This window comes from Balaenoptera physalus (assembly GCF_965194825.1).
Source record: "Balaenoptera physalus genome assembly, chromosome: 13".
NCBI lineage: Eukaryota > Metazoa > Chordata > Mammalia > Artiodactyla > Balaenopteridae > Balaenoptera > Balaenoptera physalus.
The window spans coordinates 20,247,300-20,264,672 of record NC_138892.1 but is presented as its reverse complement, the minus strand read 5'-3'; the positions used below and the strand labels follow the sequence as shown (position 1 = coordinate 20,264,672).

The 17,373-nt window shown below is 40.3% G+C and overlaps 1 protein-coding gene across 7 annotated transcripts in view; it reads right to left on the bottom strand.

Annotated features, from left to right (window-relative positions):
• Positions 1-17,373, bottom strand: part of GNPTAB (N-acetylglucosamine-1-phosphate transferase subunits alpha and beta) — an 81,964-nt gene that overhangs the window by 49,781 nt on the left and 14,810 nt on the right. For 4 of the 7 annotated variants that reach the window (XM_082419307.1, XM_082419308.1, XM_082419310.1 and 1 more), the window contains exon 2: positions 6,958-7,043. The exons of the other annotated variants lie outside the window; for them this stretch is intronic. In XM_082419307.1, coding sequence (XP_082275433.1) covers positions 6,958-7,043 — 86 coding nt within the window. The remainder of the gene's footprint in view (positions 1-6,957; positions 7,044-17,373) is intronic. 7 annotated transcript variants of the gene reach the window in all.

Genomic DNA, 17,373 nt, shown 5'->3' with positions numbered 1-17,373 from the left:
CAGGAGCAAAGGGAAGAGCATAAGAAGAGGTGAAGGTCAGAGGTTCCAGGGGACCCAGAGCTTCATGGGGAAAATGCGGAATCAATCAGCTCATACTCAGACACAAGTGACAGCTGAGCATCTACCAACCCTCCCGTAAGGTGCACCACTGCCTGTAGAATAAAATCTAAACTCCTTCATAATCTATACCCTGTGCTCTAGATGCTCCATTTGTATGCCCTTACCCAAACAGGATAAGAACTTGCAGGCTTCTGTGTCTCTGAACATGCTTCTCCCTCTGCCTAGAATATCCTTTCTTTCATGCTTCTTTTTAACCACTTCCTCATTCCCCAAATGCCCTCCTCCCTCACCTCCCACAAAGAAAATATACTGCTTAAGAAGCAACTTCCACTGTACTTTGTACTCTAAAGAATCCTTAGCATACCGGTTGTACTATTTTTTTTGATGTCTGTCTTCCACTAGATCAACTATCTCTAAGGCAAAAACGGTGTCATGCATTCTGTGCCCCTCTTCATTAATTATTTCCTCTCTTTCCTGTACAGGCTCAGGCTCTCTCTCCCTACTGCAATGATATGCAAATGTTTCCTCACCTAGGTTTTCTTCTGCATGTGTCTATATGGATGGTTCCCAAATGTTAGCGGACATCAGAATCACCTGTAGGACTTTCAAAACAGATGGCTGGCCTCCATCCCCAGAGTCTCTGATTCATTAGGTCTGGAGTGGGGCCCCAGAATCTGCATTTCTAACAAGTTCCCAAGTAATGCCAATGCTGCTGGTCCAAAAACTCACATTGAGAACTACTGATTTATAGGTAGATTACAGTTCATGTTTTTAAGTTTAAAAAAAAAAAAGCCTTCCCCACTAAAATATCAGTTCTAGATGAGGTCAATGAGTTCCTCTTGTTCATCACTACATGCCTAGGAATAGTGCCTGGGACATAGTGGGGTTTAACATGTATTTACTGGCCAAATAACTATTAGTTCATTCCCTCAACATAAACATTAGTCTTTCCTATTAAAAAAAATGCCTCACATTACCCGCAAGTAAATTATCCAAAGTCATCTCACTCCCAAGTTCACAGGTGATCTATCTATGCTCAGACTAAAAATTAATTTGGAAAAAAAAAAAAAAAGCTTAAGTGACATATTTTAGAAAGAAAAGGCTTTTAGAAAAGGCTTTTAAAAAGGAGGTAAAAATTTGCACACTCCAAAGCTTTTCTGTAAGAGTAATTATCTGCTATTAAAGATTGTTTTAATAGAGTCAAGAGATATCCATGCAAGTTCAACTGAGGAAAACAGCATAAGTATATAATAATGCATTTATGTCCTGGCACTTCTAGTAAGGCTGTATTACATGATCAATCCAATTCTCTGGTGTTAAACTGACAACCCTGAGGAGATCGTGTGATCTGCCCCTGGTCAGTGAGTCAGTTGTTTTTCTACTTATTAGACATGGTCACAGTGAGTGTGAGTCTTTTGTTCTAACCACAGACCACTATCTTAGTTTCCAGATGAGAAGGAAGCCTTTATCTTAGAGCTGAAGACTAAGAAAGTTACCTACGATTCAGAACCAAAGCCATGGTGATACCTTTTATTTTAATTAGTTTAGTTTAAGTGAATATGAAGGCACTTAATAGTCCCTTGGTTCTACATCACATAAAGCAGAGAAAAAAACCTAGAACATGAATAGTATCTTAGAAACAAAGCTGGAAGAGATTTTACACTTAATCTAATATCTACATTTTAGAGATGACAAAATTGAGCCCCAGACTGACTTAAGGCCTCACAATGAGCAGCAGTAGGCAGTTCACATATTCATTTGTTACTGGCATATAGAATGGGATTTTTTTTTTTTCATTCAGGGCAAACAACATTAAAAAGACATGTAGAAACACTAGCAAAACAATGAAAACTTCCTATAAACGTTATGGTTTTTTAAAATATATTAGAACATATTAGATATTACATGTGATCCATTTTCTTGTCATCATCAAAATTAGATAAATTTGAAATATCCCTACATAAAAATCAAACTATATTTTAATGCAATCTAAAATTAGGAGAAGAAATATTTAAAACACAGACACACCCCCTTCAGAAAGAGAACAAGAGTGTTTGATTAAAACTGCTGACCTCGGTATCTAGGTTTTCTGAGTTAGTTTTCCTTCTAAAAGTTTTGAGGCTCCGTCAAGGCAGAGATTTACGCATCTGTGCACCATCAGCACGCAGCACAGCATCACACACAGTAGGCTGAGTGAGTACTCAATAAATGTTGGGAGTAAACGAAGGCCATTTTGAGCTTTTCTTAGGAAAATCAGCATTGTCAAAATAAAAACTGGAGGAGGAGGAAAATTATGTTTCATTAAGAATCCGTTAATACAATAGTTGTCAAAGTGTGGTCACCAGACCAGCAGTTTCAGTATCACCAGTGAACTTGTTAGAAATGAAAATTCTCTGCACTCCTCTGAGACCAACAGATGCAGAAACCCTGGAGGTGGGGAGAAACTGTATTTTCTCAAGCCCTCTGTGGAATTCTGCTGGACACTGAAGCTTGACAACTGCTACATTAAGGAATTATTCTCAAACTTTTTAGGGTCCAGATACTTAACACGCTTAAAAATTCTTAAGCAACCCCAAAAGCTTTTGTTTTTAGGTATTAACTATCCACAATTGCCATTTTCTTTTTGTGTGTGTGTGTGTGTGTGTGGTTGAATATAATTTACTTCTTTTTTTTTTTTAAACATCTTTATTGGAGTATAATTGCTTTACAATGGTGTGTTAGTTTCTGCCGTGTAACAAAGTGAATCAGCTATACATATACATATATCCCCATATCTCTGCCCTCTTGCGTCTCCCTCCCACCCTCCCTATCCCACCCCTCTAGATGGACACAGAGCACCGAGCTGATCTCCCTGTGCTATGAGGCTGCTTCCCACTAACTATTTTACATTTGGTAGTGTATATATGTCCATGCCACTCTCTCACTTCGTCCCAGCTTACCCTTCCCCCTCTCCGTGTCCTCAAGTCCATTCTCTACATCTGCTTCTTTATTCCTGTCCTGCCCCTAGGTTCATCAGAGTCATTTTTTTTTTTTAGATTCCATATATATGTGTTAGCATACGGTATTTGTTTTTCTCTTTCTGACTTACTTCACTCTGTATGACAGACTCTAGGTCCATCCACCTCACTACAAATAACTCAATTTCGTTTCTTTTTATGGCTGAGTAATATTCCATTGTATATATGTGCCACATCTTCTTTATCCATTCATCTGTCAATAGACACTTAGGTTGCTTCCATGTCCTGGCTATTGTAAATAGTGCTGCAATGAACACTGTGGTACATGACTCTTTGAATTATGGTTTTCTCAGGGTATACACCCAGTAGTAGGATTGCTGGGTCGTATGGTAGTTCTATTTTTAGTTTTCTTAGGAACCTCCATACTGTTCTCCATAATGGCTGTATCAATTTACATTCCCACCAACAGGGCAAGAGGGCTCCCTTTTCTCCACACCCTCTCTAACATTTACTGTTTGTAGATTTTTTGATGATGGCCATTCTGACTGGTGTGAGGTGATACCTCATTGTAGTTTTGATCTGCATTTCTCTAATGATTCACACTTGCCATTTTCGAAAATAAATCAGACATTCAAAAATTCATTTTAAAACAATAATAAACCCCTTCACGGGTTAACATAAGTAACTTTTTAAATGAAAATAGCAGGGACTTCCCTGGTGGTGCAGTGGTTAAGACTCCGCTCTCCCAATGCAGGGGGGCCCGGGTTCGATCCCTGGTCAGGGAGCTAGATCCCACATGCATGCCACAACTAAGAGTTCACATGCCGCAACTAAGGAGCCCGCCTGCCGCAACTAAGGAGCCAGCAAGCCGCAACTAAGACCTGGTGCAACCAAATAAATAAATAAATATTTTTAAAAAATAAAATAGGACTTCCCTGGTGACGCAGTGGTTAAGAATCTGCCTGCCAATGCAGGGGACACAGGTTCAAGCCCTAGTCAGGGAAGATCCCACATGCCGCGGAGCAACAAAGCCCGTGCGCCACAACTACTGAGCCTGCACTCTACAGCCCATGAGCCACAACTACTGAGCCTGTGTGCCACAACAAGAGAAGCCACCTCAATGAGAAGCCCGCGCACCGTAATGATGAGTAGCCCCTGCTCACTGCAACTAGAGAAAGCCTGCACGCAGCAACAAAGCCCCAACGCAGCAAAAATAAGTAAATTAAAAATAAAATGAAATAAAATAAAAACTAAACAAAAATTGCAGTATTTTCCGAAACAAAAAAAAAATTTAGTGACAAGAGAGGCATTGCTTTACATTTCTCCAAATCTCTTTAATGACTTAGTAGAAGCAAGCAAGCAAGCATCTCAAATCATCTGAATTCAATCTGTTCCCATATGCTGTTTTGGTTGAAGAAAACCCAGGCCCACAGATACGTACTTGGAAAAGGGAGGCGTATTTTAATAGCCTTTTCAAATAATAGTGGATATTCTTCTTTGATACTACACCAAAATAAGCGGAAGTTTCTTAAAAATTAGTTGCAATGTGTAATCTGAAACTATATTAATGAACTTTTTGTGCTTTTACATTAAAATCCATTGGTCTTTCTTGCACTTTGAATGGCTTTCACCCATGTGAAATTCTGTAACATCAAGGCATTGGTTATCTGGAAAACAACAGCTTAATGAGTTATGCAGCTCTGCCAAATGGTGACATACTTCCTTAATTTTCTTACATAATATTAACAAATGCAATTTTCTTGGATAATGCTGCAAATCTAATCAGGGAAGTCTTTGCAATATTGTGAAGCTGTTAGGCTTACAGTGGTGGAAACAAGTTTTCCAAAATTCTAATTTTCACTTCAAAGCTCAAATTTTATCTTTGGCAGCAAATACTATCATTTCTTTCCTTTCAAACACAGGATCGCTTTGTTCACTGCCAAGAAAGTACCTGCCAAATATAACCAAGTCTGAGTAATGACACTGTCATCTGTCCTTTCAAGTTATAACGATGGTGATCCATGAAACAGAACAGTGAGTTCAGGTTGCAACTCAAACAACCACGAGAGGGCTTTTCCTCAAGACAGTCACCATGCAGTCAGGTGCCTGAGGTGTGCTTCCCGCTGCATCACACAGAGCATTAAGAAAATGTGTACTCACGGGGTCAGGATAGAATCAAATCAACGATTTCTACTGCTTCCTCAGGAACATTCTTAAGCGAACCGGCTTTTTTCTGCCCCACGCAGATATGTGGTGGTGGTGGTGAATACAGTGGCTTGTGCTAAGGTGTGGCAATTTTACCCACCATGGCTTTTACACAATTCGTGCAAATGTCAACGCAGTAAAAAAGGCAAATAACACCTCAGCGTTGTTATAAAAATACCTCTGATTTCGCAGATCCCCCAGGTTCTTTGGAACCTGCTGTTTTAAGAGATCCTAAGAGAAAGATCTAGAGTTTCCCTACTTCGCCATTCACTTGCTTAAAGTAAAGCTTTAGGCTAACTCAAGGAATCCCACAGCCCTTCTTCGCTGAGATGTTCAGGACTATAATAGTGCATACATCTATGTCTAATTAGCACAGCTTTTTTAAAAAGCTACTTATTTGATAGGGACCATATAGGCACTCATAACAAGTGGATGGAGGCGCAACGAAGTGCTTCTAAGTGGGGACAAGAGCTCCAGCAGAATTGCCGATGCAGTCTAGAGGCTCCCAGAAAATGGTCCAGGTGCATCAACTGACACCAATTACTAGTTATACTTTCACTAGGTTTTCTGGTTCAGTGAAGGTAGAGAGGAGGACTCACGGTGTCTATCCTCAAGGTAAAATGGGCAGTCAGGATCTAGGGGAGTTTCCGATTATGGCCTCTGACAGTCAGACCAAGGTCTATCTGTGAGGTTAAGTACCTTTGTTAGCTACCTCACATTTGTTTTTGGTCACCCCGTGCTCCTTGCCCTATAGTGATTAGCTGTGCGCCGTTACAATGGAAAGCAGTTAATAGATACTGCATAAAGTGAGTAAATTAAAAAGGAGAGAACTCCGTTTTCTGTTTTTGCTTTTTTTTTTTTTTTAAGTTAAAAGGACGGTCACCAGAAGAATCCAAAACAAAAATTCATTAACCATGGTTCCTCTAGGTCAGGGGAAATTCAGAATGGAAAAGAGAGAGGCTTTACGTTTTCTTTTTCTTTTTCTATAATGTTTGAACTGTTTTCGACCATAGACATATATTGCTTTTATGATATAAAACCATACAAGTAACAGTTTTACAGACAAAAAAAATGAAAAGACCGTGTGTGACTTATTTTAGCTGTGAGAAGGGAAGGAGGATGTTGGAAAAGATTGCTTTCACTTTGAGGTCTGTCTTGTGAGGGAGGAAAAAAATCTCCAAGGAAAAGGGTGAAGGCAGCATTCAGGAGCGGCTGCACCAAGAAGCTTGGCTTTAAGGAGAAAAAGACCCAACCTGTGAGGTTGTTTGCTCCTCCCCACAGCGAGGCAGCCAGATGTGGTGACCACAGGGGCGTGCGTGTGGGCGTCCAGTCCTGGTGGATACCACAGCAGATGCCCTGGTTAACACAGTGATGCCAACAGAAGAACACTGGCCGGGGCTTGGAACTGGCTGCAGAGTAGCCTCCTGGCTTCCTCATCCTACAGGGGGATGGAGTTACCTCGACCTCACAGAACTGGGGCAAGGACAAAGCGAGATCACGTAACTTAAAGTACTCAATATACTGCAAAGCAGGATTGCTCTTTGGCAATCAAAGTTTTCATCCATAAAACGTGAGGATGGACTACAAGGTTCCTTCACATGTGAGTAGTCTTGAACAAGCTAAACCATACCTACAACTTGGAAAGACCCCTTCAACTGTTCTATTTAAAGCATGGGTGATTTCATGACTTATTTAAGCCCAAATAAGCTACTCTCCAAAACTGATCTCTTCTCACCGATTCTGAAAGGACTTCCCAGCAATATTGTCTCTGTAGGAATCAAACAAAACATGGTATTGATCCCGGCTCCATTCCAGAACCACCTAGGGAAAAAAAGAAAAGAAAAAACAAATGTTTTCTTTGCATCAAATACTGAGAGTATGTAACTTTCATTTCATTTTAATTTCATTAAGAATTGCTAAAGGACTCCCAAGGCAATAGAAATAAAAGCAAAAATAAACAAATGGGACCTAATCAAACTTATTACAAGCTTTTGCACAGCAAAGGAAACCAAAAACAAAATGAAAAGACAACCTACGGACTAGGAGACAATATTTGCAAATGATGCAACCGACAAGGGCTTAATTTTCAAAATATATAAACAGCTCATGCAACTCAACAACAACAACAACAACAACAACAAAAAACCCAATCAAGGACTTCCCTGGTGGCGCAGTGGTTAAGAATCCGCCTGCCAATGCAGGGGACACGGGTTCAAGCCCTGGTCTGGGAAGATCCCACATGCCGCGGAGCAACTAAGCCCGTGTGCCACGACTACTGAGCCTGCGTTCTAGAGCCCGCGAGCCACAACTACTGAGCCTGCGCTCTAGAGCCCGCGAGCCACAACTACTGAGCCTGTGCGCCACAACTACTGAAGCTCATGCACCTAGAGCCCGTGCTCCACAACAGGAGAAGCCACCGCAGTGAGAAGCCCACGCACCACAACGAAGAGTAGCCCTCGCTGGCTGCAACTAGAGAAAGCCCCCACACAGCAACAAAGACCCAACACAGCCAAAAATAAATAAATTTATTAAAAATAAATAAATAAATAAAATAAAGCTCAATATAACTGTCCTTGCCTAGTAGGGCTACCTGGAAGGTGGGGAGAAAACATCAGAGAGAGTGCGCTTCACAAACGGCTGAGAAATGCTGACGTGCCGTATGTTAATACAACATGCCTTCCTTCATCAGATAAATTAATCTTGGCATCGCCAAACCGCTCCGGTGTATTAGAAACAACGGCAATAGCAAAGGGTCCTTAAGTACCACATTTAGGAACATTCCTCTAGTTCAGAGTTCTGCACTTTTAGATCTTGGGGGAAATGGTAGGAATGCTGGCTTATTACTCGGGATGTGGGTTTTCATCCCAGCTCTGTCACTTTTATGAGTGACCTTGAGCAAGTTACTTAGCCTCTTCAGGCTATTTCTTCATCTGTAAAATGAAGGGGGTCTTTGAAATCCCTGCCAGTCCTAGAAGTCTATGACTTAAGAGGGGCTCCCAGCTGCAGGGCTGACACTTTGTTTCTCACCTGTATCCTCCATGTCCCCACGTCAACTCCATAAGGACACCGTGTCTCTTCCTGTCTTCACCTCCTCTGGGTCTTCTGTCCCTACTCCTAAGCCCATCAACATTTGAACTTGATTCTCTTCCATCAGAACCATTTCCCTTTTCTGCTATTCCTGTCAACTAAACCCTATTATGAAAATCTTTTCAAACTTTTCTAGATGAATGAGTAATATGCTCTATGAGGAATGAAAAAGGAAACTTGTAAATCAAATAAAATTCATCTAAGGGTTAGTGTCAGATCATTTTCTTAATACTATCAAGGACGGAAAAGAGTAGAAAAAAATCTGTACAATTAAAAAATTTTTATTCTAGTGTAAACTGTAAAAATATGAACACCCTCCAAACAACAAAGAAGCCAAAAAAGACTTAAACTTGCAATTAGATAGTTTTCAGCCATTATCAGCAGTAAACAAAAGACCAGAGGAACAGGTGAGAGAAACACTGACTACTGTAGAATCGAGTCTCTGTTCTTGCACAAAGCCTTTCCATATTCTTCAGCCCAGTCTGAATGCTTCCTTCTCAGAACTCTGGATAACTTTTATCTCTATCACTTATTTGATGCCTTGCATCACTTAGTTTTATTGTTATTTACCTTTTACCCCATGTTAGCATCTTGACAGACCAATCAAACTGCTCAAAGGGTAGAGAACTACTTACAATTCTGTTTATTATCCACTCATACCCAGCACATTACGTACCATCTTTTTCTTAGTAAATATTACCTAACTACTGTAGGAGTGACGTAAGAGAAGGCTGGATTTGGGAACTTGGGATGCCTTCTAAGAGAACCTCCCAGTTCTCCTGCTTCGTAGCTGTGTAACCCTGGGTAAACTACAATGTGTGGGCCTCAATTTCCTCAACTATGAACTAAGTACTAAATCTATTTCATCAGTCTGCTGTGCTGCTGTAGTAGGATGGTGATTCTCCCATGACGTGGGCGAGTAAAGGGTATGGGGAGTGTGCCAGGCATACTGGAAGCCAAGGGTAAACAAGCTGAACTTCCTGAAATGCCATCATTTTTATAATGGCAAGACATTTAAAACATTCTATTGGTAGTAATGCAAATTTTTTATGGAGAAAAATGGAATATTGATGTGATAAAAATACAAGATATAATGCTGACCTTCAAAAAATGTCCTATTTGCCATTTTGAGCTATTCTCCACACACACACACACACACACACACACACACACACACACACACACACACACACACACACATCACCCCTCCTCTCTACATTATTCTCCTCAGAGGACTTACTTTTCTCTGTTACTAAGGGTAGTTTGTTGGTAAAAATTTAAGACACAATGAACTAAAATACTATTTACTAAAATACTACATGAACTCTCAAATACCACATAAACAATGTATAATTAATAAAGAATTTTAAAAATCATCTAAAGGTAGTTTATTCTACTAGTTAAAGATGTTTATCACTTTTGGACTTCCCTGGTGGCGCAGTGGTTGAGAATCCGCCTGCCAACGCAGGGGACACGGGTTCGAGCCCTGATCCGAGAAGATCCCACATCCTGCGGAGCAACTAAGCCCATGCGCCACAACTACTGAGCCTGCGCTCTAGAGCCCGCGAGCCACAATTACTGAGCCTGCGTGCCACAACTACTGAGCCCACATGCTGCAACTACTGAAGCCCATGCACCTAGAGCCTGTGCTCCGCAACAAGAGAAGCCACCACGATGAGAAGCCCATGCACCGCTACGAAGAGTAGCCCCCGCTCGCCGCAACTAGAGAAAGCCCGCGCGCGGCAACGAAGACCCAGTGCAACCAAAAATAAATAAATAAAATTTTTAAAAAATTTTTTAAAAATGTGTATTACTTTTAAGACTCCATCTTAGTAATCATGGCGTCCAAGGTATTCAAGATCAATTGTTGGTTAGTTTTACAAAATTGCAGCCAAAGTCAGTCTTAATGTGCTGATCACAGGAGAAGGGGTTCAAACACACACTCACCAAGCACCATCGTGCCAGGCACACCCCCACACTGAATCCCCACAATAAGGCACCACTTTGAGGCACGTACTACGATGGCACAAAAAGAAGCTCCAGGCCAAGTTGCAGTGTGTGTGATGGGGCTGAGGTTTGAATCAACCGAACTCCGTAGCCCATGTTCCTGTTTAGCTTGGCCCGGACTCTCTCAGCTTCACCTGGCCTGCTCCTCTGATGCTTATTTACACAGAGCCAGCTTTGTCAAATACACATTCATGAATGTGGTCATTCAACCAGTTGAAACTGGTATGTTTATCACCCTTAATTCAATGGCCCAGCATTTTTAGAATGTCTGACACAAATGCTAAAATTTTCAGTTGATAAACTTTTTCAATTATGAAACCGGCACACACTTTTGCTGACGATCTTGACGGTCCTGAAACAGGACCAAATGCATGCCTGTGGTAGAGTAACAGTGAATGAGGTGCAAGCGCCATAATCCTTTGGGGATTCCCCAGCTAAGGAAAGGAGGAAGGTAATTATTAAGCGAACCGGTGGGCTTCCCTGGTGGCGCAGTGGTTGAGAATCTGCCTGCCAATGCAGGGGACACAAGTTCGAGCCCTGGTCTGGGAAGATCCCACATGCCGCGGAGCAACTAGGCCCGTGAGCCACAACTACTGAGCCTGCGCGTCTGGAGCCTGTGCTCCGCAACAAGAGAGGCCGCCATAGTGAGAGGCGCGCGCATCGTGATGAAGAGTGGCCCCCGCTTGCCACAACTAGAGAAAGCCCTCGCACAGAAACAAAGACCCAACACAGCCAAAAAATAAATAATAAGTAAATTAAAAAAAAAAAAAAGCAGCAAACTGGTGAACAGTGCAAGGATCATAAGATTACAATCAGAAGTTTAAGTCTGGCACTTATCAATAATAAAATCTAGGGCACTTCTCCATTTTCAATTTCTTCTTCTGTAGAATGAGGATATTAATACCACCTATTTCACAAGATTGTTTTGATAAGATAGGCAAATCCTATAGGGCTGTACAATACTCACTGCAAACTGCTCACAGGTCTCTTAAAGACAGCATTTACATGCTACAATATAATTAATTCACCTGTTTAAATATCATCTACACCTCTGCGAGCAACTCAAAGCCAGGAACTTAATCTCTCTCATTTTCAGTCCTAGAACCTTGCACACTGCCTGGCACAAAATCAATAAACTTTCTAGAATGAGTGAATACGGCTACTAGTTTTACAAGACAAACACCTTGGAACAGCTTATTGCTCTGTGGTTTCCCTCCAGAGCTTCCTGCTTTCAGATCCATTCCCAGATAGTCAATGTAAAGGCTAAAGGCTACAGGTATAGAGAGACGACAGCAGGCCTCAGCACACAAGGATGCAAAACTCTCTGTAAAAACACATGTCCCTTTCTCAAAGTTTCAAGTGTATAAATGTGACGTGCTACCTTGTAAAACTTAAGATGCCAGGGCTCTCCAAACTCAAGAAGCAAGAACTCTAAGTAACTCTGACAGAGCTTTACATACATTGATAATCATATCAGAAGTTTATAATACTCCCAAATTACAACAGGTTCTCCATAGTTTCTGAAAACAAAATATATTTTGCATTAAGAGCCACTAAATGGCAGACAAAGATAATCTAAGCTTTATCTTTTTCTGCTAATCCTCCTCCTCCTCTGATACCAATCAGGAAAGTCAAATCTGCTCATCACCAGCAGCATTTACTAATCACATTTGATGAAACATGTTTGTTTTCCTGCCTTAGTCCATTAGAGTTGCTCTGACAGAATACTACAGACTGGGTTGCTCATAAACAACAGAAACTTATTTCTCACAGTTCTGGAGACTGGGAAGACTAAGATCAAGGTGCTGACAGATTTGCTGTTTGGTGAGGGCCTGCCTCCTGGTCCATAGATGGCTGTGTTCACACTGTGTCACCTCACATGGTGGAAGGGGCAAGGGAGCTCTCTGGGGTCTGTTTTATAAAGGCACTAATCCCACTCATGGGGGCTCCACCCTCATGACCTAATCATCTACCAAAGAGCTCACCTCCTAATAGCATCATACTGGAATAGTTTCAGCATATAAATTTTGGGAGGACACAAACAGCTCACAGCATTTCCCAACACGAAGTGGCTAAAATAAAAGACTAACCCATTTCTTATTAGGCATTGAATGGTTACCAAAAGTGGGCTGATCTCTCCTTTTCATACACAGGAAATGACCCAAACCCAAGATGCATGACCACTATTTACTTGAACATTAATTAAACTCAAAAGATACTTTTCTAGACCACTTCTACCTTCTTTGAATTCTTCACAGAATTAGATACACAACATACATTTGTTGACCATTTTAAAGGGCACAAAATGGGAACCAGGGCTTTGTCCTCAGGGAGCTGACATCCTGTTAAGGACTAATCATGTACTTGCATGAAATGATTTAGGAATACTTACTGTTCAGCTTTTACATGAGTACAGATTAAAATAGATTACTGTTGGGGAAAAGGAATCATCAAGGATAGGGTTAATCATAATAGCTTAACAAAATCTCTCTCCTTTTCCTAGGAGAGAAAGCTGAGATTTTTAAAGAAGTAGAGGAGCAAAGAGAGGGAATTCCCTGGCAGTCCAGTGGTTAGAACTCCGTGCTTTTACTGCTGAGGGCCCGGGTTCGATCCCCGGTTGGGGAACTAAGATCCCGCATGCTGCACAATGCAGCCAAAAAAAAAAAAAAAAAAAAAAAAGTCCCCTCAACCACACTTGAATAAAAGGAAAAGGGGGGGAAAAAAAAACCTACCAAAGATGGTTTCCAAATGTATTCAAACTGACTTTCTGGGTACATATATGTAGGTTTACTTGTTTTACAGTTCAGAGTTTACAGAATCACAGAATTACACAGGGAGTACTTTAAATCCAGTGCCAGTGTGTGAGCCCTGCTAGAACGTCCTTGCAAACAGTTACTCTACCTATGAATTTAGATCTGCACTGTCCAAAAAAATGGTATCCCCACTAGGCACGTGTGGTTATTTAAATTAAGACTAAATAAGTTAAATTTAAAACTTAGTACCTTAGTCCCACTAGCCACATGTCAAGTGCCCAACAGCCACATGTAGCTAGTGGCTACTGTACTGGACAGCTCATAATTACAGGCCGTTTCCAACACTGCAAAAAGTTCTCCTGGACAGTGTTGCAGCTATTCAATCCCTAAAGATGAAGTACGTGTCACAAAAGCAGGCCCTGACCTCAGCCCGAGTTTTGTGATTTTATTTATTTTTTTAATATAAAATCTTTATTGTACAGATGAGAATCTGAGACTCAAAGAGCTTAAGTGACTTATCTAAAGTCACACAAAAAGAAGAGTTCTGGGCCTCCCTGGTGACGCAGTGGTTCAGAATCCGCCTGCCAATGCAGGAGACATGGGTTCGATCCCTGGTCCGGGAAGATCCCACATGCCGCGGAGCAACTAAGCCTGTGCGCCACAACTACTGAGCCTGCACTCTAGAGCCCACAAGCCACAACTACTGAGCCCACGTGCCACAACTACTGAAGCCCACGCGCCTAGAGCACAACAAGAGAAGCCACCACAACAAGAGAAGCTCCACAACAAGAGAAGCCACCGCAATGAGAAGCCCGAGCACCGCAACAAAGAGTAGCGCCAGCTCTCTGCAACTAGAGAAAGCCTGTGTGCAGCAACGAAGACCCAACGCAGCCAAAAATAAATAAAAATAAAATAAATTTATTTTAGAAAGAAAAAAGAAGAAGAGTTCTGACTTCCCCTCCCCTCCCAAATTTTTGTCAACAGGCTGCTGGCTCCTCTTAGCAGACGGATGTTTCCTCGGATCTCAGACAGCTTCTTTCCGGCGTGGGATCTGGCGCAGATTCCTTTCACCATCTTCTCCCATCAGAACATGCATTTCCGGCAAGAGAGCGGCTGATTCCCTGGCTTTTCTTCCTATTTCCCATGGATAAGGTCTCTATAGTTTTGTTTTTTTGTTTTTGTTATTTTTTTAATGGAAGAAGCCAAAGTACTGCAGTGAGGATATTTATCTTTGAGATTCATTTAGGGGAACCTGGTTTTCTTGGCCAAATGCTATAGTGAGCTAACCCTAGGTAGAAAGCATGGGCAGGATGAGGATGGACAAATGTAATAGTTTTGTGATTTCAGACAAGTCACTTAAAGCTCTCTAAGTTCCAAAATAATTCCTTATCCCATAAGGGGTTGTTATAAAAAAAATCAAGTGACCTGATAGATATCCATCTATTCTAATAACTACAAAGTACTACAAGAAATATAAGGTATTAAGACTGAAAGAACACTGAACTTATTTAGTCCTTCAAGGGGCTCACAGCCTACTGGGGAGACAAATATGAAACAAACAATTATATCATGTGAAAAATATACCCAAAGTATAAATAAAAGTGTAGTTGGTAAAGATTTGTTATAACTATTAAACCAGAAGCCAAAACTAATCAAACTAAGTTTTTTTGTTTTTTCTCTTTATTTTGGTAAAATTTAATTGCCATAAAAATGTTTAGTGAAATGAGATAAAATTTTACAAAATATCTGCTTGTGGTGCTTACTACACTTACCTCCATCAACAAATGAATTTTATCTCATACTGTTACTTAGATAAAAACATTTTTAAAAATTCACCAAGGAGAGTTCTCTTTTTATGAGTGTCAAATGCAGAGAAGTCATAAATTAGGCAAAAAGAACACTATATATTTTTAAATAGCTGTAAAGCCATTAAAAAACCCCTTTCTTGAGGGGCAATTAGCAATATGTATCAAAGGACCAAAGAAATGGTCATGTCTTTGTTCTAATTCCACCTCTAGAAATACATGCCAAGAAAATCATCATAGGTGCACCCAAACACTTCTGTATAAATATGATAATAACCATTATTACTTATACAAATAAAACCTGAAGATAGTTTAAAAATTAAACAATAGGTAATCGGGTAAATAAATTAAGATACAGTCACACAAATATTATGAAGCAATTAAGAATTATGCAGTTTTTAAGCAACTATTAAAAATTAGTAACTTCAGTTAGCCAACAAATACGTGGCACCATTCTAGACTCTGAGGACACAGTAATGGACAAAACAAAATGTCTTCCTTCTGGAACATACAGACTAGTCAAAGGGTAAAGTGTTTGGTAAAATATTACGTGAAAAAAGTAACAATCAAAACTATCAGTCTGGAATGTAACCTCAGCAAAATGGCAAAGTAAGCAACTCCAATCTCTCATCTCCTCAGAAACACTGAAAAACAAGCAGAAACTGCCAGAACAATAAAAGACAAATATTGTATGAAATATACATTATATGAAATGTCCAGAATCAGCAAATCCATAAAGACAGGAAGTTATTAGAGGTTGCCAGGGCCCAAGGGGAGAATGGAGAGTTACTGCTTAATACCAAGTTTCTGTTTGGGGTGATGAAAAAGTTTTGGAAACAGTGGTAATGGTTGCACAACAATGTAAATGTAATTAATGCCACTGAGTTACACACTTAAAAATCATTAAAATGGCAAATTTTGTTATTTGCGTTTTGCCATGAGATTTTGGAAGAGAAGTAAATCACTGTAATACTCCTCCCAAAAGTAATAAAGGAACATTATCAACAATTCTATGATCACAGATTGGATAACTTAGATGAAATGGACCAAATCCTTGAAAGATACAAACTACCAAAGCTCAAACAAGGAGAAATACATAATCTGAATAGCCTATACCTATTAAATAATTTGGATAAGTAATAACCTTCCAAAACAGAAAGCAACCGGCCCAGAGGGGTTCACTGGTGACTTCTACCAAATATTTAAGGAAGAAATGATACCAATTCTCTACAACTTCTTCCAGAAAATGGAAGCAAAGGGAACACTTTCTAACTCATTTTATGAGGAAAATTACAAACCAATAACTCTCATGAACATGGATGTGAAAATCCTCAGTAAAGTGTTATCAAATAAAATCTAACAATGTATAAAAGGAATTATATAACATAACCAAGTGGGATTTATTCTTGATATGTATTTTTGAAAACTGGTTCAACATTCAAAAATTAATTAATGCAATCTACCATATCTCAAGGCAAAAGAAGAAAAATCATATGATCATATCAAAAGATAAAGTCTTTGACAAACTTCAACACCCATTTTTTCTTTCTTTGGCTGTGCCATGTGGCTTGTGGAATCATAGTTCCCCGACCAGGGATAGAACCCTTGCCCTCGGCAGTGAAAGCATGGAGTCCTAACCACTGGGCCACCAGGGAATTCCCTTAACACTCATTTTTTATTTAAAAATAAAAAATAAAAACCTCTCAGCAAATTAGGAACAGGAGGGAACTTCCTCAACTAGGGTACTTCCAAGTGAAATTAACATTTGAATTGGTAGACTAGTAAAGCAGCTTGCCCTCCCTAATGTAGGTGGGCCTCATCAAATCAGTTGATGGCCTAAATAGAACAAAAAGGCTGAGTAAGGGAGAATATCCTCTGATCTGACTGCCTTGAGCCATAACATCAGTCTTTCCTGCCTTCTAACTTGAACTGAAACATCAGCTCTTCTTGGGTCTCTAGGCTGCCAACCTTCAGACAGGAACTACAGCATCGGCTTTCCTGGTTCTCAGGCCTTTGGACTTGGACTACAGCTACATCATTGGCTCTCCTGGGTCGCCAGCCTTGCTAAATGCAGATCTTGGAGACTTGTAAGCCTCCACAATCCTGTAAGTCAATTCCATATAATCAGTCTATTTCCATACACACACACACACACACACACACACACACACACACATGCACATGCATGTATGCACACATATACATATATCCTATTGGCTTTGTTTCTCTGAAGAACCCTAATATAATTATATATCAACTAAACCTGTATACTTTTCTATTAAGATTCAATTTAGAAACTGATCACTCAGGTGACCTTTCCATATTTAGGTACTAGGGAAAAAGTATCTCTGCACTCCACCTCTTGGTGCCAGGCTCTATACTAGGGGCTGAGGATACAGTAGTGGATAAGACAGAAAGGCTGAATAAGACAGAAACGCTCCTCCCACGGAGCTTACATTTTGAGGGAGAGAGAAATGAGACATTAAATACACACATACA